We start from the raw sequence: 9476 nt of genomic DNA on the forward strand, positions 1-9476 counted from the left end.
GGGAGAGGGAAATGAAAATAAAGTGAATATGAATCTATGAAGCATCTACCACTGCTCTGGCCTGCTCGTTTACAAACAGAAGCAATGCTACTTTAGTTTTACCTCTGATGGTTGAGGAGTGAGACTTTGGAGGATCGTCACTTATTTCCACAACATCATGGCTGTCTCCGTTTGTATCTCCTGATGACTTATGGCCGTTGTGTTCAGCAGCTTCAGCCTCTTTGACTCTGAGTAAAAACAAAAGGTAAAATTAAGGGGTGACCCAGGACTTATCCTTTGAGAGAAATGTTCAAATATCTCACCCTTGTTGTTCCTTTGTCTTGGATATCCCTGTAAAGTCTAAAAAAATAAGAACACAGTATTGAAATAACACAATGTGAGCTTATCTATTAATTATTAAGCTACAAACTTTATTTCATTTCTTTGATGTTGTCTCACAGTTTGTGCCCGTGTCGTGTTCGTACGCCTGCACCATGTCCTGTAGACCTGCTACAAGCCTCTGAAACCCTGGACTCTCCTGCAAACTCCTACACAGGAATTAAAGGAAACACATGTTAAATACATTTCAGTACATTTTAACTAATCAATGACTGATTTTTTTTTTTTAAATGTGATGTGAACTCTTTGTCCAACCTTTTTGTAATCTTGGCTTTACACACTGGACAGCTTGTGGTGTTACGTTTGGTGTTGTCCAAGAGTTTCAACATACAGAATCTGCAAAAAAACAAAATATTTTTTACAAAGTTAATAAATTTATGTGTAAACAAAGTTGATTTTAGTGCATATTTCCATTAGGGTTATTAGCAGGGCTGGGGGTAAATGATTATTTTTAAAACGATTAATCAGGCGATTATTTTATCGATTAGTCGACTAATCTAACAATAATTGAACAATTAGTCTAACGATTATTTTTCTGTTGTTCAATTATTTCAAAACCATAATGTATCCCAAATAAATGCCAAAACTATCTCTCTCATAACAGCTAATCAAACAACACTGTTTTGCACAGCAAAATGCAAAATATAGAATAAAATTATAAAAAATAAAAAGGCCAGTCTGTTTACTCTTACAGTATTAGTACACTCCACACAGGCCTGTGGTGTCTTACTAATAAGGTGGTGTTGTGGGCGGGGCATTAAAGGAGACAGAGTGCAAGGAATTAGCGCCACCATGCAGGAAAGTCAAAGTATTGCACCTTGTAATGAACTGTTTTGATACATGATCTTTAAAACACATTATTTGGTAGAATAAAATGTTACTTACTTGCAAAACTGATGGTCACACTTTGTAGACACAGGTGTAGTCATCAAATCCAGGCTGCAGACAGAGAAAGTGTAAAATAAATCAGCAAGTGACTAATTTAACTTCAAAATTCACAAATCTAGAGGATTTAAACTTACCAAATTGGGCACTGGAGAGTCTCCCAGAGGACTGAAATCCCTTTTTTAACATCTGAGGGTTGTGGAGTTTTCATCTTGGTTTCTGTCCCTGTTTGACACAATTATTCAGTGATTTGATACAGGTATAGGAGGCTTTTCATTCCCATATTTATTAGAAATATATATATTGTTCTTTGAGAAACAGAAAAAAAACAGGATATAGGCTGAAAGCTATCTTAAATGTTTTAGTGTGGTGTTTTATTTCATCTGACTTAATTTACAAACTGTTCATGGTGCTGTAAAGTCGAGACAATAGCGAAGCGGTTTGTACTTTGACCATGTCACCTTTACTATAAAAGAGCCTATTGTTCTCCGTGTTGGCAATTTACTGCGTCGTCCACAGGTTACATAGCAATGTTAATGTGTCTCATGCAAAAGCACAGCTCTCAAACACGACATGCTAAATTTTACTTTACCGCTACACATGTGACGGAAAATATAAAAATACCAAAATGTTATCACTGTAAAGGTTTAACAACACTTAAATCTACAAAAACAGTGTCGGGGGTTTAACCTCAGGCTTGCTAGCTGTTGTGATTTGTTTTGACGGGGGTTACACAACCTACAGTACCCCCTTGATTTTTCAAAAGCAGGAAAACTGACTTAGACAGATCCGCAAAATCAAACATGACCAATACAGACAATACAATACAGAAAGATGACGTAACTAACACCCTTAATCTAATTCTTAGTAAAGTTGTTCGTAATTTTACCTTGTTGTTAACTTGTGAACTCTTTGACACTCATGAACACACGGCACATCCGCTTCAGTTTTCCCGCAACTATTTTCTTCTTCTACGCTTCTTAAATGGCGCTTTGCATTGAATACCACAGCGACACCTGTCGGTTCGGAGGTCACTCACACGCAATACTGCGGGAATTCTTTTTTCCCACGGCATTTCAAACCAAAAGAATTTCATTGAGTATGACTTTACGAAAATTAACGTGGATATTATCCGTTTTAACCGAATTGTTGTCAAAATTGTTAGCCTGTGTCATCGTGAAATGATATAATTTATCTCTATCTTATTTTGTTTTACTGTTTGTTTTTCTTCACCCTCTTTAAGTCCTTTTTGTTAATTTATTAATACTATTATGTGCTATTAATTATGATTTTAACTTTTTAATGGTTCACCTTTTTAAACTCTTGTATAGATGATTTTTAGACCTTTTTAATTACTTTAACTCCTGCTCATGTTTATTACTGTATTTTATCATCGCCACTTATTTTTTTTTATCATTTTGTAATTTTATCATCATTGTTAATTTCATCTTTTTATATTTTCTGACCTGATTTCTGCTTTCATCCCTTTTTTATTGCGCCTCCTATTCTTGCTGATTTTATGGTTTTGTTTTTTTTTGTTTTTTTTTGTTTTTTTTGTATGTCTGGTCCCCATGGTCTCTTTTTAGGCTGCAGGGTTCTTGTATTGTCTGGGTTCCTATAAAGTACTATAAATTATGGAAAGGACCTTTTCACCTCATGTCTTTTTACATTGTCTCTCTCTGTTAGTCTTGATTGAAGCTGTGCTTTTGTTTTTACTTTATTGTGCTCATTGTTTGTTTGTGTTTTATTATTTTGTGCTGAATGCTTGTCAAAGCACTTTGTAAACTATGTTTTTAAAAGTGTTATACAAATAATTAAATAAATAATAATAATAATAATGCTTCAAGTGACCTTCAGGAAAACAAGCATTAAAACGATGGACGGTGGATTCCACCAAAATATAAATAACACTTTCTTAAAGAAAAAAAAATAGTAATTTACAATAACACTGAAATAGGGACTAACTGGAATTTTGCTGCTTATGTTGGAGTTAAAAAAAAAAAAGAAAGAAAAAAAAACATTTAGTTGTAAGAACCAAAGTTTGATTCATGACCTATGCACCATATGTGCATTTTATGTATCATTTATTTTGTATAATTCTTTTTTATTTTTATTCTTTGAGTGGAAAAAAGGTAATATCAATGTTCAACGTTTAACTTTACGTCACATCCGTTGTAAACAACAATAAGGAAGTGGAAAGCGGAGTCCCGAGGTGTAAAATGCCTCAGTCACGCTCAAATTATTAGAAACGGTTCAGTCAGCATGTACTAATCTGGATTATAATGCTTCATATTTGATTCTTCACTAAGGACAGTGAGTCTGTTTTACATTATATTTGATTTTTCTTCGATCTTCGATCCGAATAGCAAAGATTAGCATGTTAGCTGAACGTCTGTCTACAGTCAGATGCTACTAACGGGATGCGTTTGTAACCTGAGTGTCTGGGCTGTAGGAAAACGCCTTCATTATTCCAAACTGATATAAATATTTCCACAAAATAAGTACATTTATTTTGTTTTCTTGTGTTTTCTAAGCGATGGAGGGCTCTAAATCGTCGAGCACAACCATGCAGGTCAGCTTCGTGTGTCAGCGCTGCTGTCAGCCTCTCAAGCTGGACACATCCTTCAATGTGCTCGACCGGGTGACGATCCAAGAGCTTATAGGTAAGCATAATAGCAAGATTCAGTCATAAATGTTGTACTTTCATGCTAAATAAGCGCGATATTTGGGAGGTGTTTGTGTTTATAACCGCTCCATATGTCAGGTAGTGACTGTTGTGTGCTCCTTTCACTCCTTAGCTCCGTTGGTCACAGTGACACCGAGCAAACAGACTGACAGCACTGGGGGGGAGACAGCTCCAGAGGTTGGTACAAGATACATTAAATGAAACCTTTAAACTCTTATTTAGGGGAGGCAGTCACGGGACAACCCGGGGAACAACGTGACCAACAAGAAGTGAAGGGATTCTGTCTCTAGCGCCACCATAAGTTGTGATAATGTAGTGCCATTGTATGTGTCCTTTTAGCTGACATAAAATAAACTTCAATCTCGGAAAATTATGAAGCATGCATTCTTAATATAGCTAACATATCGGTGTAAAAACAATTATTCCCATGGTGTTCAAGTGTGTCAGAGTTATATTTGTTTTCCAGGAGACTTTCGTTGAAAACAAGCAAGATGGAGTGTCAAGAAAATACATCCCTCCTGCTCGGTGAGTCTTCTCATTCTGGATGCAGAACCTAATATTGATTTGTGCAAGAAAAGTATCCACATCTCTTTCTTGAAATGTTGAATGAACTGCCAATTTGCCCTGCAGCATGATGTCAACAGAGAGCGCCAACAGTTTCACACTGATCGGAGAAGCATCCGATGGCGGTACCATGGAGAATCTGAGCCGTAGACTCAAGGTAAATCCCATACACAAAACACGACTAGGAAAACTACAGCAGTTTACTCCAGTCAGTTAGAATGAGCTGTTTTTTTCTCACACAGGTGACCAGTGACCTGTTTGACATCATGTCAGGGCAGACGGATGTTGATCACCCGCTGTGTGAGGAATGTACAGACACCCTGCTGGACCACCTGGACACTCAGCTCAACATCACAGAGAACGAATGCCAGAATTACAAGTGAGTTCAGTCTGTTGGAGTGCTGTTTCCTTCAAGTGAACAAGTTGGGTCCTATCACAAGGTTTAGGGCAGAAATTACCCCTACAGCAGTGTTTTTGTGCAGCAGAAGCCCAGAGCGCTCGCACCAAACACCCCCTCCCTGCTCCTCTGCAGGTTTCCTCTGCACTCAGATGGGGCCATATTTTACTGACCAAAAACACAAATAAATGGACTCCCACTGAAAAAATCTGATATCTGTCTGCATTCACGCTTTATTTAGAGAATTTTCAGCGCGTTACTTTCACACAAAAACACCGCTAAATAAGGCTCTAGTTCCCATCGTGTCTTTTTTGTCCTGGCAGACTACCTCCATTCTGGAGGATCACTTTAAGTTTCTGTATTGGCGTCAACTATATTCTAATTTATTTTCAGGCAGTGTCTGGAGCTGCTGTCACACCTCCAGGTGGAGGAAGAGGAGACCCTGCTGGCGGAGCTGCAGCAGCTAAAGGAGGAGGAAGAAGCTCTGGTCCAGGAGCTGGAGGCTGTGGAGGAGCAGAGGGCGGCTGTGGCCCAGGACTTGGCAGAGAGCAGGATCCAGTCTCAGCAGCTGGACACAGAGGAGCTGCAGTGAGTGACCCTCGAAGAAGAGGTTAAAAGATAACCGTAAAGTGTCAGAAACAGCAGAATCATCCCTGACTTTGTGCTTTCAGGTACCAAAAGGAGTACAGTGAGTTCAAACGGCAGCAGCTGGAGCTGGACGACGAGCTGAAGAGCGTCGACAATCAGATGCGTTACTGCCAGATTCAGCTAGACCGCTTGAAAAAGACCAACGTCTTCAACGCCACATTTCACATCTGGTAGGCACACACACACAAACACAGATACACACACACACACACTGTGTTTCATAAGAATGAATTATTTGTTTTCCCATCAACCGTAGCTCATAAAATATTTAGCTGTGCCTCTTGGACAAAAATGAAAATCCTCCTTTGAGTGAGGATCTGATTCGTCTGTTTCCAGGCACAGCGGCCAGTTTGGTACCATCAACAACTTCCGTCTGGGCCGACTCCCCAGCGTGCCGGTGGAGTGGAATGAGATCAATGCAGCCTGGGGCCAAACAGTGCTGCTGCTGCACGCTCTGGCCAACAAGATGGGGCTGCGCTTTCAGAGGTACACACTCTCACACAGTCCCCAAAGCTTGGTTACAAATACTGTTTCATCCATTAGTTTCTGCAAGTCAGCGTGAAACAAAGCTAAAACAACTCTCCCTCCTCAGGTATCGCCTCGTCCCCTATGGAAACCACTCCTACTTAGAGTCTTTGACAGACAAGTCCAAGGTAACACCAGCAGCACTCTCAGTCCAGCCTCCTCCATCACTGTTCAGACGCTCCTCCAGGCTTTAAACCGACTTTCTCCCTGTCTCCTCTTTGTGCAGGAGCTCCCTCTGTACTGCACAGGCGGCCTGAGGTTCTTCTGGGACAATAAGTTTGACCACGCCATGGTGGCTTTCCTGGACTGTGTGCAGCAGTTCAAAGAAGAAGTGGAGAAAGGAGACACCGGCTTCTGCCTCCCTTACAGGTCAGAGAGTCTCAGAGCAGCACGGTCACTGAGCAGGGCATCGCTGCAGCCGCTCAGGATGGAGCTGTAAATATTTATGAAGTTTAAACACAGTTTTCAAACCATTACGTCAAACATACTCGAAGGACGCTGCAGGATTGTCAGCTTTGATTGCACTACGGAGTCAAATAAGGGACATTTGGGGGAGATTTGTCTTTATGACTCTGTAAATTATTCAAGCAGGACGTTCAGTTTAACTTTTACTGAGAACGAATCGACAACACAGCTCAGACTGAACCACTGCTTCATCATCCTGAGGGGGATAATTATACCATTATCTGTTGAATAATTATGATATAATAAACTTTATTTATACAACACTTTTTAATAACGTTACAAAGTGCTTTACGTCATAAAAATAAACAGTAAAAAGAAATAAAATCAATCAATTAATCTTTATTTGTATAGCGCCAAATCATAACAAATGTTATCTCAAGACACTTTACAAAAACATTAACAGGTCTAGACCCGTAGATGTTAATAAAAATTTGTTAGCAGAAACCCAACATCAAGACAAGATAAGGAGTCTGATCTCATCTTAATCCACCATGAGTACAGGACTTTGCAACAATCCAAAGCCGTAGCAGCTGGTGTCGGACAGGAGCACAGCAGCAGGCCGTCTACTTCACCGATCCCCAGGAACCTACAAGACAAACTCAGATCCTCCCAGAGAGGTGTATGGTCAGTAACTATAACAGGACAGTAAGACTAGAAGTTAGATTGACAGAAAAAGAGGGAAACAGGAGCCCTGTGTGTCAGTTCCCCCCAGCAGTCTAAACCTATAGCAGCATGACTAAGAGCTGGTTCAGATCTGATCCAGCTCTAACTGTAAGCTTTATCAAAAAGGAAAGTTTTAAGTCTATTCTTAAAGGTTGAGACCGTGTCTGCTCCCCGGACCTCAACCGGTAAGTTATTCCAAAGAAGAGGAGCCTGATAACTCAAGGCTCGACCTCCCATACTACTTTTAGAGACCCTAGGTACAACGAGCCGACCTGCCTGTTGAGAACGCAAAGACCTAGACGGATTATACGGAACAATTAAGTCTCTAAGACAGGTTGGCCCGATGCCATTAAGTGCTTTGTAAGTCAAAAGAAGAATTTTAAACTCTATCCTAGATTTTATAGGTAACCAGTGTAGAGACGCTAACACTGGAGAGATGTGCTCTCTCTGGTCCAAGTCAGCATCTGAGCTGCAGCAGGGCAGCTGGATAAAAGAGAGTCACAATAGTCCAGCCTAGAAGAAACGAAAGCATTGTTTTGAGACAAGATGTGTCTAATTCTCTTGATTTTACGAAGATGAGAAAATGTCGTCCTTGAGACCTGTTGGATGTGAGAGTTAAAGGACAGGTCCTGATCCAAAAGAACTCCCAGGTTCCTGACAGTGGTGCTGGAAGCCAAGCTGATGTCGTCAGAGGCGGCGATGTTGTTCAAGAAAGAGAAGAAGTAAAAGAGAAATGTGAGGTTTTAGGACATTTTTCTGGACTGATCAGGTGAATGTGGCTCAGATTGAGTCTAAAAAGACATTTCCTACTGGAAGTAAGACAAAAACACTTGATAAGGTTTCAGCTTTTTGAAGTGAAAGACAGCAACAGTTGTGTATCATCCTCATAAAGGTTGAAGCTAATGTTTGGCTCAGGATGATTTGTCCCAGAGGTTATGTATAAAGAAAGAAGAGAGGTGGTCCGAGGACTGACCCCTGGGGAACCCCACAGGTCAACTTTGCATGTGATGGACGTGGGCTGCTAATTGCAAAAAGATCTTTCACATAAATAAGAATAAAACCAATTTAAAACTGAACCAGACATGCTAACCCAGTGTTTCAGTCGCTCCAATAAAATCGAACCTGTGGGTAAACTCTGCTCTGCAGCCTGAAGGATAGACCTCAGAGCCTTAGATGATAAAATGTTTACGTGTTAGAGTGACGTTAGCTTTGAGTTATGACATGAAAAAGCTTGAATCTTACTCTCTTTTTTCTCGTGTGTCTCAGGATGGACGTGGAGAAAGGTAAAATCGAGGACACAGGAGGCAGCGGAGGCTCCTACTCCATCAAAACCCAGTTCAACTCCGAGGAGCAGTGGACCAAAGCGCTCAAGTTCATGCTCACCAACCTGAAGTGGGGTCTGGCCTGGGTCACCTCGCAGTTCTACAACAGATAAAGCTGCTGGACGACAAACTGCTGTTACTGGACTGGACTACCACTTCAAGCTCATCCCGATTCTTTGCCAAAGGAAAATAAATTTTGCAGGAGTAGAAGGTGTGTTTTTACACAGTACAGATGGGGACAGCTGTAACTTATCTGATGCAAAATGCTCACGAGTTAATGTAAAAACATAAAGGAAAGGCACAGGCTGCCGTGTTGCAATATTTATAAAAGTAAGAAGCAATTGATGCCTGATTTCTCGTCTGAGTTTTCTCCTTTACTAATCAGCACCTGAAAAGTTGTTTTAGACTTTAGACCCCGAGAATGTAATTTAATGAATTAACACAAATTCTGCTCTAACTTAATCACGTCAGCGTTTTCTCTGAAATCACTGCGGAGCTCTGAACAGCGGGAACGTTTTCTGCCCAAATTCAATAAGCTGCTTAACTTTAACATAGGAGTTTTAATAGATGGATGGTTTAGTATTCTGCTGGAGTTTGTCAGTATTTCATTAACCCTCTCTGCAGGTATCTTATGCTAACATGCTACGTACTGGAGGCTAACACCCAGAGCTTCTTGAGTTTGTCCGTTTTATGATGTGATGAATGCTGTTGTGTCAGAATTTGAGTCAATAAACATTTATGCTGTGAAAACAAAGTCTGGGTGAATGTGTCAGAACAGGGGTCTGCAACTTTTACTGTCGTAGGAGCCAATCTGCTTCAACTCACCTGGACTAAAGTCAGTCCAGAGCCACAAAATCTACTTTATCGTCACAATAGAGCCTAATAGAAAGTGAAAAATTCTACACATTGTTAAAATCTAGAGAATAATTTATTTATTTGGGGT

At 40.3% G+C, this 9476-nt stretch overlaps 2 protein-coding genes across 2 annotated transcripts in view; one reads left to right on the forward strand and one right to left on the reverse strand.

Annotated features, from left to right (window-relative positions):
- LOC141785573 (uncharacterized) overlaps positions 1-2248 on the reverse strand; it is a 31773-nt gene extending 29525 nt beyond the window's left edge. Inside the window, exons 1-7 of the mRNA XM_074663945.1 lie at positions 2153-2248; positions 1401-1488; positions 1264-1317; positions 634-714; positions 439-527; positions 303-339; positions 103-227 (exon numbers count right to left, since the gene is read on the reverse strand). Coding sequence (XP_074520046.1) covers positions 103-227; positions 303-339; positions 439-527; positions 634-714; positions 1264-1317; positions 1401-1474 — 460 coding nt within the window. The 5' untranslated portion in view covers positions 1475-1488; positions 2153-2248. The remainder of the gene's footprint in view (positions 1-102; positions 228-302; positions 340-438; positions 528-633; positions 715-1263; positions 1318-1400; positions 1489-2152) is intronic.
- Positions 2249-3436: 1188 nt separating this feature from the next.
- On the forward strand, positions 3437-9270 carry becn1 (beclin 1, autophagy related). The gene is made up of 12 exons (XM_074663901.1): positions 3437-3576; positions 3798-3926; positions 4062-4126; positions 4416-4474; positions 4580-4670; positions 4756-4892; positions 5304-5498; positions 5582-5728; positions 5895-6044; positions 6151-6211; positions 6310-6452; positions 8478-9270. The coding sequence occupies exons 2-12, from the start codon at positions 3800-3802 to the stop codon at positions 8644-8646; spliced, it is 1344 nt and encodes a 447-aa protein (XP_074520002.1). The 5' UTR covers positions 3437-3576; positions 3798-3799; the 3' UTR covers positions 8647-9270.
- The last annotated feature ends 206 nt before the right edge of the window (positions 9271-9476 follow it).

Source organism: Halichoeres trimaculatus, unplaced genomic scaffold (genome assembly GCF_033239565.1).
Source record: "Halichoeres trimaculatus isolate MK-OKI-2021-1 unplaced genomic scaffold, fHalTri1.1 fHalTri1_scaffold_23, whole genome shotgun sequence".
NCBI classification, from domain to species: Eukaryota; Metazoa; Chordata; class Actinopteri; order Labriformes; family Labridae; genus Halichoeres; species Halichoeres trimaculatus.

What these genes read in the sequence shown, in the direction of transcription:
- becn1 (XM_074663901.1), top strand. Translation starts at nt 3,800, where the DNA reads ATGGAGGGCTCTAAATCGTCGAGCACAACCATGCAGGTCAGCTTCGTG. An exon ending in AACGAATGCCAGAATTACAA is followed by an intron (nt 4,893 to 5,303) that starts GTGAGTTCAGTC and finishes ATTTATTTTCAG; the next exon opens with GCAGTGTCTGGAGCTGCTGT. An exon ending in GGCTTCTGCCTCCCTTACAG is followed by an intron (nt 6,453 to 8,477) that starts GTCAGAGAGTCT and finishes CGTGTGTCTCAG; the next exon opens with GATGGACGTGGAGAAAGGTA.